At 37.5% G+C, this 26,754-nt stretch overlaps 1 protein-coding gene across 8 annotated transcripts in view; it reads left to right on the forward strand.

The window, feature by feature from the left end:
- The window catches only part of SSBP2 (single stranded DNA binding protein 2), a 336,738-nt gene that overhangs the window by 37,767 nt on the left and 272,217 nt on the right, over positions 1–26,754 (forward strand). Inside the window, exon 1 of one of the 8 annotated variants that reach the window (XM_033179237.1) lies at positions 11,647–11,732. The exons of the other annotated variants lie outside the window; for them this stretch is intronic. Within the exon in view, the coding sequence (XP_033035128.1) occupies positions 11,683–11,732 (50 nt within the window). The 5' untranslated portion in view covers positions 11,647–11,682. Of the gene's footprint in view, positions 1–11,646; positions 11,733–26,754 lie in introns of those variants that run through there. 8 annotated transcript variants of the gene reach the window in all.

The raw sequence follows: 26,754 nt of genomic DNA on the forward strand, positions 1-26,754 counted from the left end.
TACTTTAAGTTCTAGGGTACATGTGCATAACGTGCAGGTTTGTTACATATGTATACTTGTGCCATGTTGGTGTGCTGCACCCATCAACTCGTCAGCACCCATCAATTCATCATTTATATCAGGTATAACTCCCAATGCAATCCCTCCCCCCCCCCATGATAGGCCCCGATGTGTGATGTTCCCCTTCCCGAGTCCAAGTGATGTCATTGTTCAGTTCCCACCTATGAGTGAGAACATGCGGTGTTTGGTTTTCTGTTCTTGTGATAGTTGGCTAAGAATGATGGTTTCCAGCTGCATCCATGTCCCTACAAAGGACGCAGACTCATCCTTTTTTATGGCTGCATAATATTCCATGGATTTATATGTGCCACATTTTCTTAATCCAGTCTGTCACAGATGGACATTTGGGTTGATTCCAAGTCTTTACTATTGTGAATAGTGCCGCAATAAACATACGTGTGCATGTGTCTTTATAGCAGCATGATTTATAATCCTTTGGGTATATACCCAGTAGTGGGATGGCTGGGTCATATAGTACATCTAGTTCTAGATCCTTGAGGAATCGCCATACTGTTTTCCATAATGGTTGAACTAGTTTACAATCCCACCAACAGTGTAAAAGTGTTCCTATTTCTCCACATCCTCTCCAGCACCTGTTGTTTCCTGACTTTTGAATGATTGCCATTCTAACTGGTGTGAGATGGTATCTCATTGTGGTTTTGATTTGCATTTCTTTGCTGGCCAGTGATGATGAGCATTTTTTCATGTGTCTGTTGGCTGTATGAATGTCTTCTTTTGAGAAATGTCTGTTCATATCCTTTGCCCACTTTTTGATGGGGTTGTTTGTTTTTTTCTTGTAAATTTGTTTGAGTTCTTTGTAGATTCTGGATATTAGCCCTTTGTCAGATGAGTAGATTGCAAAAATTTTCTCCCATTCTGTAGGTTGCCTGTTCACTCTGATGGTAGTTTCTTTTGCTGTGCAGAAGCTCTTTAGTTTAATTAGATCCCATTTGTCAATTTTGGCTTTTGCTGCCGTTGCTTTTGGTGTTTTAGACATGAAGTCCTTGCCCATGCCTATGTCCTGAATGGTACTACCTAGGTTTTCTTCTAGGATTTTTATGGTATTAGATCTAACATTTAAGTCTCTAATCCATCTTGAATTAATTTTCGTGTAAGGAGTAAGGAAAGGATCCAGTTTCAGCTTTCTACTTATGGCTAGCCAATTTTCCCAGCACCATTTATTAAATAGGGAGTCCTTTCCCCATTTCTTGTTTCTCTCAGGTTTGTCAAAGATCAGATGGCTGTAGATGTGTGGTATTATTTCTGAGGCCTCTGTTCTGTTCCATTGGTCTATATCTCTGTTTTGGTACCAGTACCATGCTGTTTTGGTTACTATAGCCTTGTAGTATAGTTTGAAGTCAGGTAGCGTGATGCCTCCAGCTTTGTTCTTTTGACTTAGGATTGTCTTGGCAATGCGGGCTCTTTTTGGTTCCATATGAACTTTAAAGCAGTTTTTTCCAATTCTGTGAAGAAACTCATTGGTAGCTTGATGGGGATGGCATTGAATCTATAAATAACGTTGGGCAGTATGGCCATTTTCACGATATTGCTTCTTCCTATCCATGAGCATGGTATATTCTTCCATTTGTTAGTGTCCTCTTTTATTTCACTGAGCAGTGGTTTGTAGTTCTCCTTGAAGAGGTCCTTGACATCCCTTGTAAGTTGGATTCCTAGGTATTTGATTCTCTTTGAAGCAATTGTGAATGGAAGTTCATTCATGATTTGGCTCTCTGTTTGTCTGTTACTGGTGTATAAGAATGCTTGTGATTTTTGCACATTAATTTTGTATCCTGAGACTTTGCTGAAGTTGCTTATCAGCTTAAGGAGATTTTGGATTGAGACAATGGGGTTTTCTAAATATACAATCATGTCATCTGCAAACAGGGACAATTTGACTTCTTCTTTTCCTAACTGGATACCCTTGATTTCTTTCTCTTGCCTGATTGCCCTAGCCAGAACTTCCAAGACTATGTTGAATAGGAGTGGTGAGAGAGGGCATCCCTGTCTTGTGCCAGTTTTCAAAGGGAATTTTTCCAGTTTTTGCCCATTCAGTATGATATTGGCTGTGGGTTTGTCATAAATAGCTCTTATTATTTTGAGGTACATTCCATCAATACCGAATTTATTGAGCGTTTTTAGCATGAAGGGCTGTTGAATTTTGTCAAAAGCCTTTTCTGCATGTATTGAGATAATCATGTGGTTCTTGTCTTTGGTTACGTTTATTGATTTGCGAATGTTGAACCAGCCTTGCATCCCAGGGATGAAGCCCACTTGATCATGGTGGATAAGCTTTTTGATGTGCTGCTGAATCCAGTTTGCCAGTATTTTATTGAGGATTTTTGCATCGATGTTCATCAGGGATATTGGTCTAAAATTTTCTTTTTTTGTTGTGTCTCTGCCAGGCTTTGGTATCAGGATGATGTTGGCCTCATTAAATGAGTTAGGGAGGATTCCCTCTTTTACTATTGATTGGAATAGTTTCAGAAGGAATGGTACCAGCTCCTCCTTGTACCTCTGGTAGAATTCAGCTGTGAATCCATCTGGTCCTGGACTTTTTTTGGTTGGTAGGCTATTAATTATTGCCTCAATTTCAGAGCCTGCTATTGGTCTATTCAGGGATTCAACTTCTTCCTGGTTTAGTCTTGGAAGAGTGTAAGTGTCCAGGAAATTATCCATTTCTTCTAGATTTTCTAGTTTATTTGCATAGAGGTGTTTATAGTATTCTCTGATGGTAGTTTGTATTTGTGTGGGGTCCGTGATGATATCCCCTTTATCAATTTTTATTGCGTCTATTTGAATCTTCTCTCTTTTCTTCTTTATTAGTCTTGCTAGCAGTCTGTCAACTTTGTTGATTTTTTCAAAAAACCAACTCCTGGATTCATTGATTTTTTGGAGGGTTTTTTGTGTCTCTATCTCCTTCAGTTCTGCTCTGATCTTACTTATTTCTTGCCTTCTGCTAGCTTTTGAATGTGTTTGCTCTTGCTTCTCCAGTTCTTTTAATTGTGATGTTAGAGTGTCAGTTTTAGATCTTTCCAGCTTTCTCTTGTGGGCATTTAGTGCTATAAATTTCCCTCTACACACTGCTTTAAATGTGTCCCAGAGATTCTGGTATGTTGTATCTTTGTTCTTGTTGGTTTCAAAGAACATCTTTATTTCTGCCTTCATTTCGTTATGTACCCAGTAGTCATTCAGGAGCAGGTTGTTCAGTTTCCATGTAGTTGAGCGGTTTTGATTGAGTTTCTTAGTCCTGAGATCTAGTGTGATTGCACTGTGGTCTGAGAGACAGTTTGTTATAATTTCTGTTCTTTTACATTTGCTAAGGAGTGCTTTACTTCCAATTATGTGGTCAATTTTGGAATAAGTGCGATGTGGTGCTGAGAAGAATGTATATTCTGTTGATTGGGGTGGAGAGTTCTATAGATGTCTATTAGGTCCGCTTGGTGCAGAGATGAGTTCAATTCCTGGATATCCTTGTTAACTTTGTGTCTCGTTGATCTGTCTAATGTTGACAGTGGAGTGTTGAAGTCTCCCATTATTATTGTATGGGAGTCTAAGTCTCTTTGTAAGTCTCTAAGGACTTGCTTTATGAATCTGGGTGCTCCTGTATTGGGTGCATATATATTTAGGAGAGTTAGCTCTTCCTGTTGAATTGATCCCTTTACCATTATGTAATGGCCTTCTTTGTCTCTTTTGATCTTTGATGGTTTAAAGTCTATTTTATCAGAGACTAGGATTGTAACCCCTGCTTTTTTTTGTTCTCCATTTTCTTGGTAGATCTTCCTCCATCTCTTTATTTTGAGCCTATGTATGTCTCTGCATGTGAGATGGGTCTCCTGAATACAGCAGACTGATGGGTCTTGACTCTATCCAGTTTGCCAGTGTGTGTCTCTTAATTGGAGCATTTAGTCCATTAACATTTAAGGTTAATATAGTTATGTGTGAACTTGATCCTGCCATTATGATATTAACTGGATATTTTGCTCATTAGTTGATGCAGTTTCTTCCTAGCCTCGATGGTCTTTACATTTTGGCATGTTTTTGCAATGGCTGGTACCGGTTGTTCCTTTCCATGTTTAGGGCTTCCTTCAGAGTCTCTTGTAAGGCAGGCCTGGTGGTGACAAAATCTCTAAGCATTTGCTTATCTGTAAAGGATTTTATTTCTCCTTCACTTATGAAACTTAGTTTGGCTGGATATGAAATTCTGGGTTTAAAATTCTTTTCTTTAAGAATGTTGAATATTGGCCCCCACTCTCTTCTGGCTTGTAGAGTTTCTGCCGAGAGGTCTGCTGTTAGTCTGATGGGTTTCCCTTTGTGGGTAACCCGACCTTTCTCTCTGGCTGCCCTTAAGCTTTTTTCCTTCATTTCAACTTTGGTGAATCTGGCAATTATGTGTCTTGGAGTTGCTCTTCTGGAGGAGTATCTTTGTGGCGTTCTCTGTATTTCCTGAATTTGAATGTTGGCCTGCCCTACTAGGTTGGGGAAGTTCTCCTGGATGATATCCTGAAGAGTGTTTTCCAACTTGGTTCCATTTTCCCCCTCACTTTCAGGCACCCCATTCAGACGTAGATTTGGTGTTTTTACATAATCCCATACTTCTTGCAGGCTTTGTTCATTTCTTTTTCTTCTTTTTCCTTTTGGTTTCTCTTCTCGCTTCATTTCATTCATTTGATCCTCAATCGCTGATACTCTTTCTTCCAGTTGATCGAGTTGGTTACTGAAGCTTGTGGATGTGTCACATATTTCTCGTGTCATGGTTTTCATCTCTGTCATTTCATTTATGACCTTCTCTGCATTAATTATTCTAGCTATCAATTCTTCCACTGTTTTTTCAAGATTTTTAGTTTCTTTGCACTGGGTATGTAATTCCTCCTTTAGCTCTGAGAAGTTTGATGGACTGAAGCCTTCTTCTCTTATCTCGTCAAAGTCATTCTCTGACCAGCTTTGATCCATTGCTGGCGATGAGCTGCGCTCCTTTGCAGGCGGAGATGTGCTCTTATTTTTTGAATTTCCAGCTTTTCTGCCCTGCTTCTTCCCCATCTTTGTGGTTTTATCTGCCTCTGGTCTTTGATGATGGTGACGTACTGATGGGTGTTGGTAGAGGTGTTCTTCCTGTTTGATAGTTTTCCTTCTAATAGTCAGGGCCCGCAGCTGTAGGTCTGTTGGAGATTGCTTGAGGTCCACTCCAGACCCTGTTTGCCTGGGTATCAGCAGCAGAGGTTGCAGAAGATAGAATATTGCTGAACAGCGAGTGTACCTGTCTGATTCTTCCTTTGGAAGCTTCCTCTCAGGGGTGTACTCCACCCTGTGAGGTGTGGGGTGTCAGACTACCCCTAGTGGGGGATGTCTCCCAGTTAGGCTACTCAGGGGTCAGGGACCCACTTGAGCAGGCAGTCTGTCCGTTCTCAGATCTCAACCTCCGTGTTGGGAGATCCACTGCTCTCTTCAAAGCTGTCAGACAGAGTCGTTCACGTCTGCACAGGTCTCTGCTGCTTCCCCTGTTGTTATTTAGCTGTGCCCTGTCCCCAGAGGTGGAGTCTACAGAGACAGGCAGGTTTCCTTGAGCCTGCTGTGAGCTCCACCCAGTTCGAGCTTCCCAGCGGCTTTGTTTACCTACTTAAGCCTCAGCAATGGTGGGCGCCCCTCCCCCAGCCTCGTTGCTGCCGTTTCGGTTAGATCGCAGACTGCTGTGCTAGCAATGAGGGAGGCTCCATGGCCGTGACACCCTACCGGCCAGGTGTGGGTATAATCTCCTGGTTTGCCCGTTTGCTTAAAGCGCAGTATTGGGGTGAGAATTACCCGATTTTCCAGGTGTTGTGTGTCTCAGTTCCCCTGGCTAGGAAAAGGGATTCCCTTCCCCCTTGAGCTTCCCAGGTGAGGCAATGCCTCGCCCTGCTTCAGCTCTCGCTGGTCGGGCTGCAGCAGCTGACCAGCACCGATTGTCCGGCACTCCCCAGTGAGATGACCCCAGTACCTCAGTTGAAAATGCAGAAATCACCGGTCTTCTGTGTCGCTCGCACCGGGAGTTGGGAGACTGGAGCTGTTCCTATTCGGCCATCTTGCTCCGCCCCCGACAGTGGCTACTATTACCCTTATCTCATTTCCTGCTTCTTATAGACAAACAACGTCAACACTTTTAGCTGATTTTTTTGGTATCTATTGTCATAAATCCAAGTAAGTTTATATTGCTGCTACTTAATTTTTTTTTTTTACACTACCTGTGACTTCCCACAGTGGAAGATAAGAACTCTATCCTCTTACCTGTCCTGTTTTTTGTTGTTGTTGTTGTTTTGTTTTGTTTTTGAGACAGGGTCTCACTCTGTCACCCAGGCTGAAGTGCAGCGGTATGATCATAGCTCACGCAACCTCTGCCTCCTGGGCCCAGTGATCCTCCCACCTCAGCCTCCCAAGTACCTGGGACTACAGTCTCACACTGCCATGTTCAGCTGATTTTTAAATTTTTTGTAGAGACAAGATCTCAGTATATTGCTTAGGCTGGTCTTGAACTCCTGGGCTCAAGTGATCCTCTTGCCTCGGCCTTCCTAAGAGTTGTGATTACAGGTATGAGCTACACTACACCTGGCCATCTGTCTTGTTAATGCAGTCACATACACATTTCTTGTCTTCCCATCCTCCCAGTACAGTTATTCTAATTTTGATTATATCAGTATTTAATGTTTTCATCATTATGACTAAATGCTATTTATAGTTTTGCCATGTAGTAGTATTCTGTGGTTACTTTTTCTTTCTTGTACACAGTTTTATTTTCAATGGAATATATATACTTGTTAAAAGGTAGGTTTGTTTTCTATGAACATATCATTGGTTTATCTCCAAACTCTATTCTGTTTGTAAATACCCTCTTAACTATTCTATTAATTTCATGTTCTTAATGATGTACTCTCAGATTCTTCTGACTTGTTCTAATCTGTACTGGTTGTTTACCTGGTTTTGGCATAGTTGTTTTCTTGGACTCTTTTTTTTTCCTTAGTATCCTCATCATCTTCAGAATTTCTTTCTTGTGTTGGACCCCCTGTTGCTTGCTTTCCTTTTTGTTAGGTCCTTATTTTGGTGTAGCACACTCTCAAGTAGCAGCCTGAGTACTTGGTGGCTTCTTTTGACCTAGAAAATCCTACTGGGTTCTGGCAATTTTATCGAGTTAGTTGTTTTGATTTTGTCTCTCCCCGTCTCCCCACCCGCTCCTCTCTGTCTCTCTCTATGGGTGTGTGGGTGTTTTCGAATCCCCATTTTCTTTGATGTAGTAGGAATATGGACTGGCCCTCTATTATCTTTTTTCTTAAGTGTTTTCTACATCTTTCCTTTTGGTTTTCCTTTATTGGGAGATTTCCTCAGTTTTATCTTCCAACCCTCCATAGATTGAAACAATTCTCTTGTTACTGGACCCCCTACTTTAAAAAAAAAAATCCAGTTCTTTTGCTGTGCAGAAGCTCTTTAGTTTAATTAGATCCCACTTGTCAATTTTGGCTTTTGTTGCCATTACTTTACAGGCAACCTACAGAATGGGAGAAAATTTTTGCAATCTATCCATCTGACAAAGCACTAATATCCAGAATCTACAAAGAACTTAAACAAATTTACAGGAAAAAATAAGCCCATCAAAAAGTGGTTGAAGCATATTAACAGACATTTCTTAAAAGAAGACATTTATGCAGCTGACAAACATGAAAAAAAGCTTATCATCACTGGTCATTAGAGAAATGCAAATCAAAACCACAATGAGATACTATCTCACGCCAGTTAGAATGGCAATCATTAAAAAGTCAGGAAACAACAGATGCTGGAGAGGATGTGGAGAAATAGAAATGCTTTTACATTGTTGATGGGAGTGTAAATTAGTTCAACCATTGTGGAAGACAGTGTGGTGATTCCTCAAGGGTCTGGAACCAGAAATACCATTTGACCCAGTAATCCCATTACTGGGTATTTACCCAAAGAATTATAAATCATTCTACTATAAAGACACATGCACACGTATGTTTATTGCAGCACTATTCACAATGGCAAATACTTGAATCAACTCAAATGCCATCAGTGATAGACTGGATAAAGAAAATGTGGCACATATATACCGTGGAATACTATGCAGCCATAAAAAAGGATGAGTTCATGTCCTTTGCAGGGACATGGATGCAGCTGGAAACCATCATTCTCAGCAAACTAACACAGGAACAGAAAACCAAATACCTCATATTCTCACTTATAAGTGGAAGTTGAACAATGAGAACATATGGGCACAGGGAGGGAAACATCACACACCGGGGCCTGTTGCAGGATGGGGGCCTAGGGGAGGGATAGCATTAGGAGAAGTACCTAATGTGATGAGGGGGTTGATGAGTGCAGCAAACCACCATGGCACGTGCATACCTATCTAACAAACCTGCATATTCTGTACCTGTATCTCAGAACTTAAAGTATAATAATAATAATAATCCAGTTTTTGTTTCGTGGTTGCTTATACTCTTTTATCTCTTTGAAGGTTATTAAGAATAGTTTTTGGAAATTTTCTTCTCTTTACCTATTATTTGTTTCTTCCAAGTTACTCTTTTTTTGTTTGCTTGCTTGCTCGCTTTGGTCTCTGTCTTTCCTGTTTCAGGTTCTCCTTATATGTGTGGTGGTGGTTGTTCACTGATGCATTCTAAAAAAAGTTCTAAAGAGTGGAGTAGTAGTTCTGTGCCTCTGGATAGGGCTTGTCAACTTACGGGTTTCTGTTTAGGATAACCTGGTAGGCTGTTTCATTGGCGATGTACATCTTTTAAGTGTCTTATTTTAGGCTGGTCAGATTCCTTAGAGAAGACTCTTAACGTGGCTGGAGGGTATAAGCCTGCAGTGCTTTGGAATCCAATCAGGGGCAGAAACACATAAACTTTGTCTTTATTTTCTTTTTTAGTGTGGTATGTCTGTTCTAAACTTGCCTTATGTTTTTTAGTAATAATAAGACCATTAAAAACATTTCCACCCAGAGAATAAATCTCGTCTTTTGCTGGGGTGAGGGAGGGGTGTGAAGGGGTGGAATGGGGAGTTGGGAAGCTTACACATTTTTAAACAGATTTTTTTTTTTAATCCTCTTTTTAAACCTTTTCTCTACTTCCAGAGGTACCTGGTACTGCCATTTTAGCCATTTGAAGATTCTATTGTGTAACCCTAACCCTGTTTTCTCTTTTGTCTGTTTAGTATTCAGATTTCTCAGGTTTGAAAAGTGGTTTACCATAATTTTGTTATTGTTGTTTCATCTTGTGGACTCTTCATCCTTGCGAATGTAAGCCTTAAAAGGACATCCCATTAGGCAAGGTGTGGTGGCTCACCCCTGTAATCTCAGTAATTTGGGAGGCTGAGGTGGGTGGATAGCTTGAGCCCAGAAGTTCAGGATCAGCCTGTGCAAGGTGGTGAAACTCCATCTCTACAAAAAAATACAAAAAAATTTGCCGGGCATGATGGCGCATACCTGTAGTCCCAGCTACTCCAGAGGCTAAGGTAGGAAGATTGTTTGAGCCCAGGAGATCAAGGCTGCAGTGAGCCATGATTGCACCATTGCACTCCATCCTGGGTTACACAGTGAGACCCTGTCTCAAAAAACAAAAACAAAAAATTCCTTTACTTTTCATTTTGGTGGGACAGTGTGCCTGTAAATGTAAGTTCAACCTACCATCCTTAGCCAGAAATCTGTAATCTTTTTTTTTTTAAAGACATGATCCTTTCCCTTTTCTAACATATAGTTGATGACAAAGGCATATTCCTAACTGTTATGTGGCTGGAGGGTATAAGCCAGCAGTGCTTTGGAATCCAAACAGGAGCAGAAACACATAAACTTTTCTTAATTTTTGCCCATTTATTAGAAGGTTTTGTGAATATCCATCTGTAATATGCAAGCTCTGTTTCAGGTTAGATCTCTTACGACTTACTTAGACCGTAATTTTTGATATTTTAACTGAAGAGCTAGTGGTTAATAGTAGCTACAATAGGTAGTTCAAAGAAATGTCTGAAGATTCAGTATGGTGTTTAAACTATAATAATAGCAACAGTAATAATAAAAATAGCTTAAATAGCTTATACTTGTGCACTAAGTGCTAGGCCTGTATTAATTTTTAAAATTTCACACAAATTTTGTGGAATAGGAACTCTTATTTTCCTCCCTTTACAGATGAGGAAACTGAGGCACAGAAAGATTATGTAGTTTTCCATAGTCAGCATGGCTAAACTAGGAAGTGGAGGAGTAAGAATATAAATCTCCGTAGTCTGGCTCCAGAACCCACACTGTTAACCATTATGCTAATCTACCTCCGTATACTGTTGGGATTATTTTGGATGAGATAAAGTTTTAAATTTTTTTTATCATGTAGAATGATCAATTTTGTTTACTACAATTTATTATCTCTTTAAGCATTATTTATCATAAATAGTATGCAGACTTACTATTGGTGATATATCTGAAGATAAGTTGTTACCTTAGACTTTTCTGGCATGTCCTAAAAGGCTCAACTTTCTTTCCCCCTTATACAATGGATATGTTTCTGATAATTCTCTCCTATTGAACTGTCATCGATTCATACTTTTCAAAGATTGCCTCCTGCTTTTTTATGCTTTTATTTAAGCATATGGTAAATTTCTGGCAAAGTGATGAGCTGTAGGAAAATGTTTCTTTTTTAGATAAAATCAAATACTAATTATTTTGAAGGTGAATTGTTATATTTTAGTATATTTGGAATAGATATTTCATTGATAACTTATTGAGCAGAATCAACTAGCTGAGTTTAATCTTTAAAAATGTAAAAGCCTATTGTTTCTTTTGTTTTAGTTCTAAGAAAGATGCTCTCTCTTTTTTTTTTTTGAGATGGAGTCCCGCTCTGTCGCCCAGGCTGGAGTGCAGTGGCCGGATCTCAGCTCACTGCAAGCTCCGCCTCCCGGGTTCACGCCATTCTCCTGCCTCAGACTCCCCAGTAGCTGGGACTACAGGAGCCCGCCACCTCGCCTGGCTAGTTTTTTGTATTTTTTAGTAGAGACGGGGTTTCACCGTGTTAGCCAGGATGATCTCGATCTCCTGACCTCGTGATCCGCCCGTCTCGGCCTCCCAAAGTGCTGGGATTACAGGCTTGAGCCACTGCGCCCGGCAGAAAGATGCTCTTAAAGACAAGCACCTGATTATTTAATTCCCTTCCTGCATCAAGATACGAATAAACTACTAATGTTATAGAATTAAACTTGCCCTACTTTAGGCTTTTATACCCTTTTGACTATTTAAGTTTATGCCTGAAAGGAAAGAATCAGATTTGTTATTTTTATTGTTATTAAATGAACTTTAAGAGCATTAGATACAGTAGTTATATTCCAATGTAGACACAAACATATATTTCCTTGCCTGGTTCTTTAGGATTTATTTATGGTGATATGTTAAAGGTGCTAAAAATAATTACATGTTTATATTAACAAATCTTGGAAAAAGATGTACTTTTTAAACTTGATTTGCAGATTTCTCTTTATTCGTGCTTCCATGACTGTAATGTTCTTTCCTTCCTGCCAGTGTTCGCCTGTTCCCTATATTAAAACATATTCTCTCACTTCTTTTTAGAATTCGTCTGTGCCTTATTCCAATTCACTCTTGTAAGGGTGATGCTTGGAATCCCCTCAGCCCTCATGTATTCATTCATATTATATTGGAGGTAGTGTTTTGTTTCTATGGAAATGTGCTTTTTAGTTTCCTATTTGTAGGTTTGCACTTGTCAATTAAGAATAAGTTATTTTCAGTTGAAGTCCTCTAGTTATTTCTACCTGTCAGCCCCTCATATTATACTTTGGCTTCTAAAAGACTAGTATATATTGGACACAGGAATTCCATAGAAAAAGGTGACTAAATATTGTAACTATATAGGTCCTTATGACATTTAAAAATTCATCATCTGCCCATTTCTAACCAAGAGGAACACTACCAAAGCTACTCTTGATCACGAGATTCCTTCTTTGGGATTCATTTGGAAGCTAAAACTGACACAAGATACAAAAGCATATTTATATTAGGATAGAACATCAGAAAGCACTGCCTTTGTGAAGAAGCCACATTTTTCTTCCGAGGTATCTATTAGACAGTCCTCATTTATTTACTACCATTACTTAATTTACCCTTTACACTCATTATAATTGGACCATAGTTACCATTGTGTCCTGTAAGCTTGCCAGTTCATGGCAGTGGGATCAAGTGAAGTTTTATCAACAGTTTGAGTTTTTAAAATAGAGTTCGGTGTCTTGATTTTTTTTCTTTTCTAATTTAATAAGCAGTAAGTTTGCTGAATTTGAGGACACTGTGCAAGAACCATCTGTAGTTGAATATTTGAGTTGTTAAGTATAAAATTCAGATATTCAAAAGTATTGAAAATAATTTGCTTATTTTTCTTCTCCTCATATACTTTTAATTTTTTAAATTTAAAATATTGAATTGAGGGAAGACTGCATCCCAGACAAACTGACTTCTAAATAGCATGCAGAGGAATAGTTCTCCAAATGTTACACATCTGCTATGATGGCTTTTATATATTTATTTTCATTGGACTTTTAAAGTGTTTTTCTTTTCAAAATAAAGGTTTATAAAGAAACTGTCTAATACAAAAATTGATATATTTTTAAAATTCCCCTTTTTAAATTAAAAGGGAAAAATCTCAAGTTCTTAGAGATGACTGATTATTTAGAAGTCTGTTTTTTTCTTTCTATACATATGATTCTTTAAATTCTTGGAGCTCAAATTAGACATGAGTATTTCAGGTGTCTAGGCTTTCTCTTTTTCCTTCTTGGTCACACTTTTATGTGTTTGTGTCTTTTATGAGATGTGAGCTAGATTAAGATTTGTTGATATGCTATGAGTTGTGATTAAGATATTATTCAGGAATTATTAGGAACTACATATAGGTAGAGAAGATGGAAAAAGCTATGTATTTGCTTAATGACATAGAAGAGAAAGCGGGAAAGGGGAAGGGGTAAAATATGGAAAAGAAAGGTGAAATAGATCAGAAGAAAATGGAAAAAGAATTATTTGCATAGCTATAGTGGGTTATATATTGACGTCTGTTTCCATTTATTTATTTTTACTTGTTCTTTTCTCATTGAGTTTTAAAATTCTAGAAATGGAGGCCATTACATCTGCTGCCTTTAAAACTCCCAGACTTTAATAGTGTCAACTCAATTATCCATTGAGAGATTATCTGCTTTGTGTTTTAGCCTTTGCAAATACAGCTTTCAAGCTCTTACTGGCATAAGTAAACAAAGGATGATAAAGACTTTTTGAGTCATTTCACTATTTCATGCTTACTTTTATGCTTCTGTGTAGCCTGATTCTTCCATCAAACTACTTTCAGTGAACCTTTACCCTATATTCAACATAGATCAGTTATCTCAGATATTTTTTCTTATAAAAAATGTAATCACAGTGTTTTTCTAGTGGATTTAATTGTCTTTAAATTGACTTTTACTATCCCCCTCCCACCTCTCCCTGTGTCTTCTACCTTGGGAGTAAAGATCAACCCACTATACTGTTTCTTCTGTATTTAGCGTTAGAGTACCGTACCTGAATCATTGATACTCAGCTCACTCCTAAAGACTTGGAAAAGTCTTTAGCCAAAAAAGACAGCTTTAATTGGGATACATTGCCCATACATACAGACTAAAGAAGAAAGGGTACATTTTAGAAGGATTTTCAGGGAGAGTTGCAACATTAATTTTCTGGTTGTCTCTGATGAAAATAAAAATCCAGCTAGCTAGCCTTAATTGTATTTTTCTTCTCCCACACAAGGGAATGATAAATGATAAAATACAAATGTAATGAATTTAAAAAACACAAAACAATTTTTGTTTAAGCTTGCTTTAAAAAAAACCTGAGAGATGAAGTTCTCTCTCTCTGACATGGCGTATTGGTCAGCAAAGAGTTGATAAGGAAAATTGAACAACTTTTCAATTAACTCATTAAAGTGTTTCTATAGTATATTGTTTAATGCTTTATCAATTCCAGAGAATTTAAACATTATTCAAACATATATATTAGGATTTAATCTAAAGTCAACTCTATTCCAGTACAAAGATAGGTATCTGCTCTATTGTACTATATGCATAACTTTTCCATAGCTTATGTGAATCTATTTAATCAATTCCTATTTCCTTTTCTGCAGAGACAGCTCCTTGAAGGCAGAGACCCTGTCTTTGAGCTCTGTATCTTTTAGATTTAGCCAGTTTCTGGAATATAAAGTATTGGCTGAATTAATTATTATGTAAGCTATCAGTAATAGCTATTTTTTAGCGGGGGGTTGTAGTTTTAAAAATTAACAGATAAGTAAATATTGACCATAAGGTGCTTTAACTTCTATGTGTATTTAGTGTTTAACATCTGGTCATTAGCTCTTCTTTTTGAGGAAAAACATGAGGATCACTTATATCTTTTCTGTACTCTTTGCTCTTTTTCTTAAAGTGTGTTAAGTATATTGCAAATCTTTGGTGATAATATGTTCTATTTGCTTAATATTTTGTATTTTTCCAAGCACTTTCCCACACATTATTAAGTTCTATCCTCACAACAACCTGGAAGAGGTATGGTTAAGGAAACTGGGGAAGAGATTTGTGCCAAAGGTTATGAGTTTAAAGCCTAGAATCTAGGACTTTTGAATTTCTAGTTCAGTTCTGTTTTGTGTTTACCTTACAGCCACTTTTAAAGTCATTTCTTATTGCCTATTGTATTAGTTTGCAAGGGCTGCTGTAACAAAGTACCACAAAGTAGGTGGCTTAAACAACATAAATTTATTGACTCATGATTCTGGAGGTGAGAAGTCTAAAATCAAGGTGTTGGTGGGATTGGTTCCTCCTGAGGACTGTGAGGGAAGGGTCTGTTCCGGGTGTCTTTCCTTGCCTTATAGATGAACTGACGAACTTCACCATGTGTCTCTTCGTGTCACCTTCCCTCTATAAGTATCTTTGTGTCCAAATTTCTCCCTTTTATAAAGACATCAGTCATATTTGATTAGAGGTCAATCCTACTCCAGTATGACTTCGTCTTAACTGATCATATCTTCAGTGACCTTATTTCCAAATTAGGTCACATTCTGAGGTACTAGGGGCTAGGACTCTAACATATCTTTCTGGGGATGGGGGGCAGGAACACACACAATTTTACCTATAACATTTACCTTTTAGTAAACGAAGCCTTACTGGAGATGTTGACTTGTCTTTCCAAGAACTTAATAGAAACTTCTCATTTGATCCTTGCTGCTCTGTTACCTCTCAGAGGAAATTAATTTAATACCCATGAAAGGCATTTTTGGCAGAATCATTCCTGTTCTGGTCCTCAGGGCCATAGAGTTATCTAATGATTAGTTTGTGGAAATAACCCGTATTTATAATTTTATTTCCCTGAAATTTTCTTAAGTGAGAATACATAAGATTAACTGAGAACTAAGCTCTTCTCTTGGGGCTAATCTCTTAAAGTAAGTCTGTGTGTCACCTCATGCTCCAGCTGTTTTCTGTGCATCTAAATGGCCCACTTCCCTAGAGGACTTCAGCAGATGATAGAAGAGTCTCTGAAGGAAAGTTGAGATTAATCAGACTATCAAGTACCTAGCTCTGTTTTGTTTTGAGCATAGTCCGTAAACAAATAGTGAGAAGATTTCCTTAACAGTAAGATTCAGAGGGAAACAAGGAACTCGTTACTGTTATTTAGATTAAATTCTGTTGGATAACTGGCCATTTTTACTGAATTTTCCTTTTTGTATCATACTTTAAACGGAAGAAATAACTTGTACAAAATAGTTTTTTCTGGTTCAGTAGGCATTTAACCAGATCACTTATATGTCATATGTATCACCAGGATAGGACAGTGATTAATATTGAAGAAAACAGTAATTTTAAAAAATAAAACTTTTATTTTAGGTTTGAGGGTACACGTACAGGTTTGTTGCATGGATATATTATGTGATGCTGAGGTTTGGGCAGTGACTGAACCTGTCACCCAGGAAGTGAGCATAGTACCTAACACTTTTTCATCCCTTTCACCTATCCTTCCCTCTCCTCTCTAGAAGTCCCCAGTGCCTATTTTTGCTATCTTTGTGACTGTGAGTACCCAGTGTTTAGCTCCCACTTCTAAATGAGAATATGCAGCATTTGGTTTTCTGTTCCTGTGTTAATTTGCTTAGGATAATGGCCTCCAGCTGCATCCATGTTGCTGCAAAGGACTTGATTTCATTCTTTTTTTATGGCTGTGTAGTATTCCATGGTATATATTTACCACAGTTTCTTTATCCCAGTCCACTGTTCATGGGCACCTAGATTGATTCCATGTCTTTGCTATTGTGAATAGTACTGTGATCAACATTTAAGTGCAGGTGTATTTTTGGTAGAATGATTTATTGTCTTTTGGATATATATCCAGTAATTTGATTGCTGGGTCGATTGGTAATTGTGTTTTGAGTTATTTGAGAAATCTTCAAACTGCTTTCCACAGTGACTGAGCTAAGTTACATTCTCACCAACAGTGTGTATGTGTTCTCTTTTCTCCATAGTCTTGCCACAGCATCTGTTGCTTTTTGACTTTTTAATAAAACATACTCAGGGTGGGTATGTTTGGTTTCCAACCTGTCCCATTTAAAGTGTTTTACTATTTTAAGTTTTACTTGATACCAGTATTCATAGTCAAATAATTTTAGATTTTTCCTAGAGTTTGTGATATAAAAAGTCAGGAATAAGATGAGGGAGCTAAAGGAAGGACTTGACTTCCAAAAATTCTGAAATACAAGAGAAAGGCTTAAAATAATTAGTTTTTTACAATTACTGATTAGTTGACATCTAATTACGATATATTTAATTGGCTTGGTGTGTTTATGGCTCTTAATCCTAAAGTATATATTTAAGTACCTAAAAGGATCAGTTAATTATTTTTTGAGTCGTTTCTGGAAAATCGTGTAGAATAAAAATAACTCAAAATATATGTGTCCTTTAATATTAAAGCACTTTTGTAAAGTATATAACATTTCCTTGGTTTGCTACTTACCACTTTTTAAGGGGGATTTGTTGGTTTCCATTAATAGATTTTTAAGAATTATACTATATTAATTGGCTTTTAAAAACTCTAACATTTTATTTGCAGATTAATAAGAGGAGGATAGAAAAATTTGTTAAACATATTTTCAGATTTTTTCCTGTCCCCTATCACTAGGCACAAGAATGTTCACATATATAGGCACTATATATACTATTTGTTGGATGACTGACGGAATGGGTAAGTGGATGAGTAAATAATATATTCAGATTTGTTGTATATTATATACACATAATATACATAAAAGCAAATATGTATATATTTTGTGTGTTTTGAATACTTTGGTTAAGTGGTTTCCCAAGTATGTGCTATAAAAACGTTCTGCACAAAAAGGTCTCCATAGCCAAATAGATTTGGAAATGTGATATATTATTTTTATGTCAAGAAATTCTTAATATAGATTAGCACATTAAATATTCTGAATGGTCTGGAAATAAACTCATTTAAACTTAGCCTAGTATTTCAATAACTAATGTGAATAGGGAATGCATTTTTTTTTTTTTTTTGAGATGGAATCATGCTCTGTCGGCCAGGCTGGAGTGCAGTGGCATGATCTCGGCTCACTGCAGCCTCCGCTTCCCGAGTTCAAGTGGTTCTCCTGCCTCAGCTTTCCAAGCAGCTGGGACTAAAGGTGCATGCTACCACACCCAGCTAATTTTTGTATTTTTAGTAGAGATGGGCTTTCACCATGTAGGCCAGGCTGGTCTCGAACTCCTGACCTGGTGATCCACCTGCCTCGGCCTCCCAAAGTGCTGGGATTACAGGCTGAGCCACCATGCCTGGCCAGGGAATGCTTTTTAAATCCCTGAACAATTGTGTATATTGTGTATTTGCGTGCGAACATGTGGGCCTGTATGCATATGTACATTCAAAACTTGGGAATGAATGGGTTTTTATATAATGTAAGAGGTAGAACTGAACAGATGTTGGTGGTATGTCAGAGAAATGGGAGCCAGTGATGGTATTTCATAAGACTCATAGGTAACTTGGAAAGCATACGTAAAATTAGAGTTTTTATATTAGTTAGTGAAGTAGAGATAGTGAAAGCCTGCCATACTCCTCACAATCGTAATCATGCCATCATTAATTATATGCCTCGGTGAAAGGATTGAGAAAAGAGGATAAAAGAGCATCACATAACTAAGAAGAATCCCCAACCCTCTACCTCATTGGTTGGGTAATACAAATACCAGTGGAACTCTGGACAGTAACGATCATGTGACTGTTCCATATGGCTCAGCTTGGCCAATTTCCTCAGCTCCTGGTTTTCTGTGGTCATGTCCAAGGGACTAAAGCAGCAGTAAAGCTTCATAGTCAGATGTCTTTGACTTACCCATTTTAGGTAGCAAGTATCTTCAGCTCTGCCTCTTTCTATTTACTATACAACAAAATACAGTAAGGAAACAACCTAGAATTTGTTAGTGGGTACAATGAAGAAGTAGTCACCATATTTTGGATCTGTGAATTAAAAAAAAAGGAAAACACTAGTTTAAAATAAACTGAAAGATAATGTAAAATAAATTGACTTTATTAGGCTTCTTTTTGGCATTTCTCTTTCAAGGGAAATCATTAGTGAACAATAATAAATACAATGTTATCAGGAAAATAAACACAAATATTTAAACTCAATAAATTAAGTGAAAGACGAATTGAATAAACTTCTAATAGCTAAGTTTAAAAAAGTTATTTTGACTTTTTTTCTTGAAAACATATATTGTATTTCCCTCTGGACCTCCTTGGATAACCTGATGTGCTTTTCCTGTCTCAGGGAATCACTATTCCAATGCCCAGTTTTGAGTGTCCATCTAACAAGCACTGCAAACTATAGCTCAGGCTGCCTGAGCTCTGGAGATTTTCCTGGGTTGCTGGCACTATCTGTATGTTCTGCAATACCATGACTGACATACGTTGTGTTCATGGCTGAATATCTTCAAAATAACTTGTGTATTCTCAAAGCTCACTTTAAAATCTAATTTTTAAATTTCTATTAAGTTATTTAATTAATTAGAAAAGGCTATGTAAACACGAAAGGTTTTTATAATTTAATAGGCAAACTGCTTTACCATTTAATCCTTAATTAAATATTGAACCACTTTAACAAAGTAGCCACCACACAAAGAATACTGAATATGTGTAAAAAGGAATAAAAAGAATAAAACAGACAAAAATCCCACCTTAAAATGACCAACTTGTCTGTTGTGGATAGTGGGGAGTGTGTGTAATATCTGCTCTTCTTCCCAGTTGTTGGAGCTTGGGTACATTAAGATTCAGCCACAGCGTAAGAAATCAGAGTTCTTTCACTGTGCTATAGTTCAATATAAGGCTTGATTGGCAACTTAGTGTAGGTCACAGATCTCTTAGTTGGCTAAAGGCATTGAAGATACTATGTAGCTCTTCAGGGGGACATAGTGGAAAGTGGCAAAAATAAATCTCGATTTTATCCCCCTAAAATAAAATGACAGAAAATGTAGGGACCCAGTTTAAACTGGCATTCGGATTCTCTGACGTAGGGATTCTTTCTGTTGGGATTGAGCATTAGCGGAGAGCTCACGCTCAAATGTCTGGGTGAAAGTGTAAAATTGAGAAGTTCAGTTTCAAAACAAATTAGCATTCCTGCATTTTTTCAGAACTTATGGCATTGTGTTTCATATACTTTGTATTTTCAAATGCCTATTTTGGAGCTTCTGTTATTGTGCTTCTGTTGCTTTGCATGAGAGCCCCTATATAAGTGAGATTGAGTGGTAGGCAGATTCTATCTATAGCTTTTGTCCTCTTCTAAATATTACAGAATTTTTTTGGTTTTTTTTTGAGGTGGGAGTGTCACTCTGTTGCCAGGCTGGAGTGCAGTGGCACCATCTTGGCTCACGGCAACCTCCGACTCCTGGGTTCAAGCGATTACCCTGCCTCAGCCTCCTGAGGAGCGGGGACTAAGGTGTGTGCCACCACGCCCAGCTAAGTTTTTGTATTTTAGTAGAGACGTGGTTTCACCATGTTGGCCAGGATGATCTCGATCTCCTGACCTCGTGATCTGCCCACCTTGGCCTCCCAAAGTGCTGGGATGACAGGCGTGAGCTGAATCTTTTTTTTAATTAAAAAAATTACAATAGTGATTTCTTTCAATGTATACCTTATTAGTCCCATATAACTTTGTTTCAGATAATCCCTACTAATGATACAGTTAAAATACATTTTAATAATCTGTGAAAACATTAATGCAATAGTTTCTAAGCTTTTCATTAACTACTATATATTAATAAATTGGCATTGTTGTTTGGCAGAGTTCTGAGGTCGGATAGGGTTATGGTATGGTGCGCACTTATATCTCTTCTTAGAGATTTATAATGTGCATTATAATATCAAATACTTAGAGTTGATGAAGTAAATAATTATGTTCAGTCCAGGAGTTTCTTTGGGTGCCAAGGATAGAATAAAGTGACAAAGATGTCTATTCCTTTAGTGCTTTTGTATTTTGGAGGGCATGTTTTGGTATAACTAAAATAAAAGGCCTTATAAAATTAGCCTACTCAAAATGTTCTCACTTTATTTGAGACATCTTTAATGGGATAATTTAGCACAGTGCTTGGCACATAGTACAGGTGCACCTTGTTTTATTGTGCTCCACTTTATTATACTCAGTGGACAATGTGTTTTTTACAAATTGAAGGTTTGTGGCCACCCTGTATAGAGCAAGTGTGTTGGTGTTATTTTACCAAGGGCATGGACTCACTTTGTGTCTCCACATCACATTTTGGTAATTCTTCTATTTCAAACTTTTTATTATTATTGTATCTGTTGCAAGGTTCTGTGATCAGTGATCTTTGATGCTACTATTGTAATTGTTTTGGGATGCCACGAACCTCACCCATAGGAGATGGAGAATATAATTGATAAATGTGGTATATGTTCTCACTGCTTGACCAAACAGCTGTTTCCCATCTCTATTTCTGTCTGAGACATGAAAGTATTACAGTTAGGCCAATTAATAACCTACAATGGCCTCTAAGTGTTCAAGTTAAAGGAGTCACATGTCTTTCTCTTTAAATCAAAAGCTAGAAATGATTAAGCCTAATGAAGAAGGCATGATAGCCAAGATATCATGAAAGCAAAGATAGACTGAAAGCCAGGCCCCTTGTGCCAAACAGCCAAGTTGAATGCAAAGAAAAACTTCTTAAAGGAAATTAAAAGGGCTACTCCAGTGAACACACAAATGACAAGAAAGTGGAATAGCTTTATGGTCAATATGGAGAAAGTTTGAGTGGTTTGGGTAGAAGATATGGCCACAACATTTCCTTAAACCAAAGCTGAATCCAGAGGTAGACCCTAACTCTTGAATTTTATGAAGACTAAGAGGCAAGGAAGTTGCAGAAGAAAAATCTGAAGCTAGCAGAGGTTGGTTCATGAGTTGTAAGGAAAGAACCCGTCTCCATAACAAAAGTGCAAAGTGAAGAAGCAAGTGCTGATGATATATAAGCTGCAGCACATTATCCAGAAGATCTAAGATCATTGATGAGTGAGGCTACCCTAAACAAGAGATTTTCAATGTAGTTGAAACAGCTGTCTATTGGAAGAATATGCTATGTAGGGCTTCACAGCTAGAGAAAGTAGCCAATGCCTGGCTTCAAAGGACAGGCTGACTTGTTAGAAGTTAATGCAGCTGGTGACTTTAAGCTGAAGTCAGTGCTTATTCTGAAAATCCAAGGAACCTTAAGAATTATGCCAAATCTACTCTGCCTGTGCACTATAAATGGAACAACAAAGCCTGGAAGATAGTACATCTATTTATAGCATGGTTTACTGGACATTTTAAGCCCACTGTTGAGACTTACTGCTCAGGAAAAACTATTCCTTTCTTTTTCACTGCTCCTTGACAGTGCACCTGGTCACCCAAGAGTGTTCTGATGGAGATGTACAAAGAGATTGATATTGTTTCCCTGCCTGCTAACACAACATCCCTTCTGTAACCTATGGATTAAAGAGTAATTTTGACTTTCAGGTCTTATTATTTAAGAAATACAGTTCATGGCCAGGCACAGTGGCTCACACCTGTAATCCTAGCACTTTGGGAGCCAAGGTAGGAGGATTACTTGAGTCCAGGAGTTTGAAAGCAGCTTGGGCAACATGGCGAAACCCCATCTCTGCAAAAAATATAAGAAAATTTAGACAAGTGTGATGGCAGGTGCCTGTAGCCACCTCAGGTGGAAAGATTATCTGAGCCTGGGAGGTTGAGGCTGAAGCAAACCCTGATGGTGCCACTGTACTCCAGCCTGGGTGACAGAGCAGACCATGTCTCAACAAAAAAAAAAAAAAAAAAAAAGAAAGAAAGAAACATGTTTTCTAAGGCTATCTGTCATAAATAGTGATTCCTGTGTTGGATTTGGGCAGAGTAAATTAAACATTTTCTGGAAGGATTTACCATTCTAGTTGTCATTAGGAACATTTGTGACAAATGGGAGGAAGTAAAAATATCAACATGAATAGGAGTTTGGAAGAAGTTGATTCCAGCCCTCATGGATGACTTTGAGGGTTTCAAGACTGGAGTTGAGGAAGTCACTGCAGATGTGGTAGAAATAGCAAGAGAACCAGAATTAGAAGTGGAGCCTGAAGATGTGACTGAATTGCTGCAATCTCATGATACAACTTAAATGGATGAGGACTTGTTTCTTATGGATGAGCAAGGAAAGTGGTAGTTCTGGTGAAGATGCTTTGAGCATTGTTGAAATGACAACAAAGGATTTAGAACATTACATAAACTTAGTTGATAAAGCAGTGGCAGGATTTAAGAGCATTGACTGCAATTTTGAAAGAAGTTCTACTGTGGGTCAAACAGCATAGCATGCTACAGAGAAATCTTTCCTGCAAGGAAGAGTCAATCGGTGCAGCAGACTTCCTTGTCTTATTTGCCACAGCCACCCCTGCCTTCAGCAACTGCCACCCTGAACAGCCCATAGCCATCAACATCAAAGCAATACCCTACACAGGCAAAGGATTCCTACTTGCTGAATGCGTGGATGATCATTAGCGTTTTTAGCAATAAAATATTTTAAAATAAGGTATGTACATTTTTTAGACATAATGCTATTACACACTTAGACTACAGTATAGTGTAAACATAGCTTTTATGTGCTTCGCGAAGCTAAAAAATTAATGTGACTCACTTTATTGCAGTATTCACTTCACTGCAGTGGTCTGGAACTGAACCCACAGTATCCGTGAGGTATGCCTGTAGTTGCTTAATAAAGAAATCTTTCTTTAGATTTTGTTCAGATTGATCAAGGATGGGCAGTGAAATACAAAAACTTTAGAATTAGATTTATTGGAACCTGGCAAATGCACGCAGTTTATTTTTTGTTTTTTTATTTTTTGAGACGGAGTCCTGTTCTGTCGCCCAGGCTAGAGTATGGTGGTGCGATCTTGGGTCACTGGAACTTCCCCCTCCTGGTTTCAAGCAATTCTCCTGCCTCAGCCTCCTGAGTAGCTGGGATTACAGGCATGCACCAGCACGGTTAAGTTTTATATTTTTAGTAGAGACAGGGTTTTACCATGTTGGCCACACTGGTCTCGAACTTCTGACCTCAAGTGATCTGCCTACCTCAGCCTCCCAAAGCGCTAGGATTATAGGTGTGAGCCACCACGCGTGGCCTACATGCAGTTTAAAATCAATGCTTCTTTACCCATCTCTTTGCTATCCCTTAACCTGTCTTTATTGCTGAAAATGGGTTATTTGTTAAAAATAGGAAAACTTTTGGTGTTCATCCTCTTACCTTTTTGTTTTGTGCTAAATTGTGCCATTTTTTGAAACTGGTATAAATTAAGAAATGTGAAAATAGGTAGTACATTCAGATAAAAATGATTTATTAAATCCATGTAGTACACATAGCATCACAGTCTACGTTAGGTTGCCTCTTTTATTGTTTACACATAATGTAGAAGAATTAAGCTTGATATGCCAAAAAATCTTAAAATTTTTTTTACTGTAATCTGATTTTATGGTTGGTACATTTTATATTACAAATCTTTTACTTTCAGTGTATTTTCTTTGTAGTTCATTTATATTCTATGTTAGTCATAGTCTGATTATTTTAAATGGTCACATAAATTTCCCAGTATCATCTATAACATTTGAGGAGATAGTGTCTTAAAAAAAGAAATTGAATATAAAATTAGTTGGGATATAAAACACAGTGTAAAGAAGTTATTTTTCAAAAGAATATGTAGATGAGATTTTAGATTATTTTACCATAGAGGCAGATAATTATACTTATATTTTCATAAAGTCAATATTTGTTCAGTTGATATGTTTCTTCTTTTGAGCATCATTTGGATATTTGAGTAATTATTACTGGATTTAGGGGCTTAGTACTTACAACAATAAAATATTTACTCAGTGTTTTACCTTGCCTATTTGGAGAACATTATTCCTTTTTAAAGAGCATTTTTTTTTGTGGTCTCCAGAAAATTAGATAGTAGAGCTGAAAGCCCAGGTCCTGTTTACTTTGTTCTTCAAAATTTTGTCCTAAGCAGTTCTAGAGAAAAATAAGATTAAGAATATTTGAGCTGGTAATCTAGTAGTTAACTATTATATTTGCCTTTTTATGCTTTATTTCTTGAAACAATGGTTTTATTTCTGTTGATGTTAATCTGGTTAAAATAGAACATTGGGTAAGGAATATTAATGAAGCATTCCATATAAATAAATACTAGGTTATAAGTTCCAATACAAGCAATCATAGACTATTGTGATAAAAACATACTTAAGAATATGTCTATTTAAGTGATTAAAATAATCCACCAACTAAAAACAACCAATCTAGACAATTCAGTCTGAAAGCATTTCTACTAGAGTGAGTCTTCCTTTCCCTGCTCTGCAGTTTCATACAGAAAAAAGGTCCTTAGCCCTCCGTTTTATTTTTCTAGCTGGTTAAGTCGAAAGCATTTATCACTTTAAATTATCTTATGGTGAAACCAGTGAAAGATGATGTAACATTTCAAGCTTCAACTGGACAGCCTAATTTTTGACAGCCTGTCTTGGGTAGATAAGATTTTTGGCCATTGATAAATTAAAATAATTGTAAAAGAAAATCCCACTCATCTCATATTACTTGAAGGATAAAGAAGGCACTTTTCTTTCTGACCTCTGAAATGCCCTGTATTCTTTCTTAACTAATGACAGGTACATGTGCATCGTGGATGGGGATTCTTGGAGATGTTGGACTTCTCCCTGTGCCCAACCTCCATCCACTTTCTTTCCACAGATATTTGTCAAGTGCTTAAAGTGTGCCAGATGCCAGGTGAGGAATACAGTGCTGCACAAGGCATGCAAGGTTCCTGCTGCGTAGCAGTGTATAATTTCATCTCCTCATACTTTCTGTTTCTTAGTGTAGGAAATATGAATTAATCACGCTGTATGCTGCCCCCCTCTGCCCACCCAGTGTGTAAATAGGTTGCCTTTCAAAGGTGGTATGTAAATTAGCTTGTTTGGTACATACAGGGAACATATCCCTGGCAGATAACATATTATGAATTGTATTTACATTCCCAGATGGTACCCATAATATAGTTGAACTCCAGAACTAACAACTATGGTTTCCCATTGTCTTTCAGAATGAGTTTCAACTGTAAATCTAAAATATAGAGAATATACTTAGTTTTACAGGCAAGTCCAATGCCTAGAAGAGTTTTCTTTCTCCCACCCCCAACTTCCATTACCCCTTGAGGAGCAGGGATTTTTTCCATTTCTTCTTCCAACTCATTGGCAGTAAGAGGGAATTTCTTCCTTCACCTATTATGGTAGTGGCAAGGACAAGAGAGAAATGAGTGTCCTCTGCATCTGTGACAGGAAGAAGATACAGGATCTTGGTAGTTAAAGAAATGGATTGAAGTAGTTATACTTGGAGACAGGTATATATAAAAGCTCATTCTGGGCATGGAGAATCCTTCACGTCTAGAAAAGGAACGATTGGAGTTCAGGGGAAATGGAATAGTATTGGGGTGGAGTCAGGAGTAGGGAAGAGTAGGTTGGAACTAGAGGGGAATGTTTAACCAGAGTGGCATGTAGGGAACAGGAATCTTTGCAGTCAGCCTAACCAGGGCCTTGAGTTTCTCAGATGCTGCAGATGTGCAGGATGGATATTTGCAAGTCAGGTTCTGCCTGTACTCTGTTTCCTTATATTAACATTTCCTTTTTATCAATAATACTATTAGGAAATATTTGTCTATAGAGCACATGGACCAGTTTTTAAAATACTACTTTTATGCATTTTATTAAATTTTATATGAAGTATTAGAATCTTTGAAATCTTTTCAAGATAAAAATTATATTATTTAGCAGAATTTAAAATCAATGTAAAATAAAATTCCTTAAAGAGAGAAGACGCAATTAAATAAAATCTGCTCATTAAACCTCATTTAGTCAAAGCAAAAAGAGAAGTTCCTAGCAATAATAATCTAAAAAGGAAACAAGATTTACTTATGGATTACAAGCAAATATAGAAAAGTGACATTAGTAATATCTAAGTTTTCAAAGTTTATTTTCAACGTAAAATGTAGATATTTAAAAGTAATCCTTGAGGACAGAAAACCAAACACTGCATGTTCTCACTCATAGGTGGGAACTGAACAAT

The sequence above is a fragment of the Trachypithecus francoisi genome, unplaced genomic scaffold, assembly GCF_009764315.1.
Source record: "Trachypithecus francoisi isolate TF-2019V2 unplaced genomic scaffold, Tfra_2.0 Lachesis_group2, whole genome shotgun sequence".
Lineage (NCBI taxonomy): Eukaryota > Metazoa > Chordata > Mammalia > Primates > Cercopithecidae > Trachypithecus > Trachypithecus francoisi.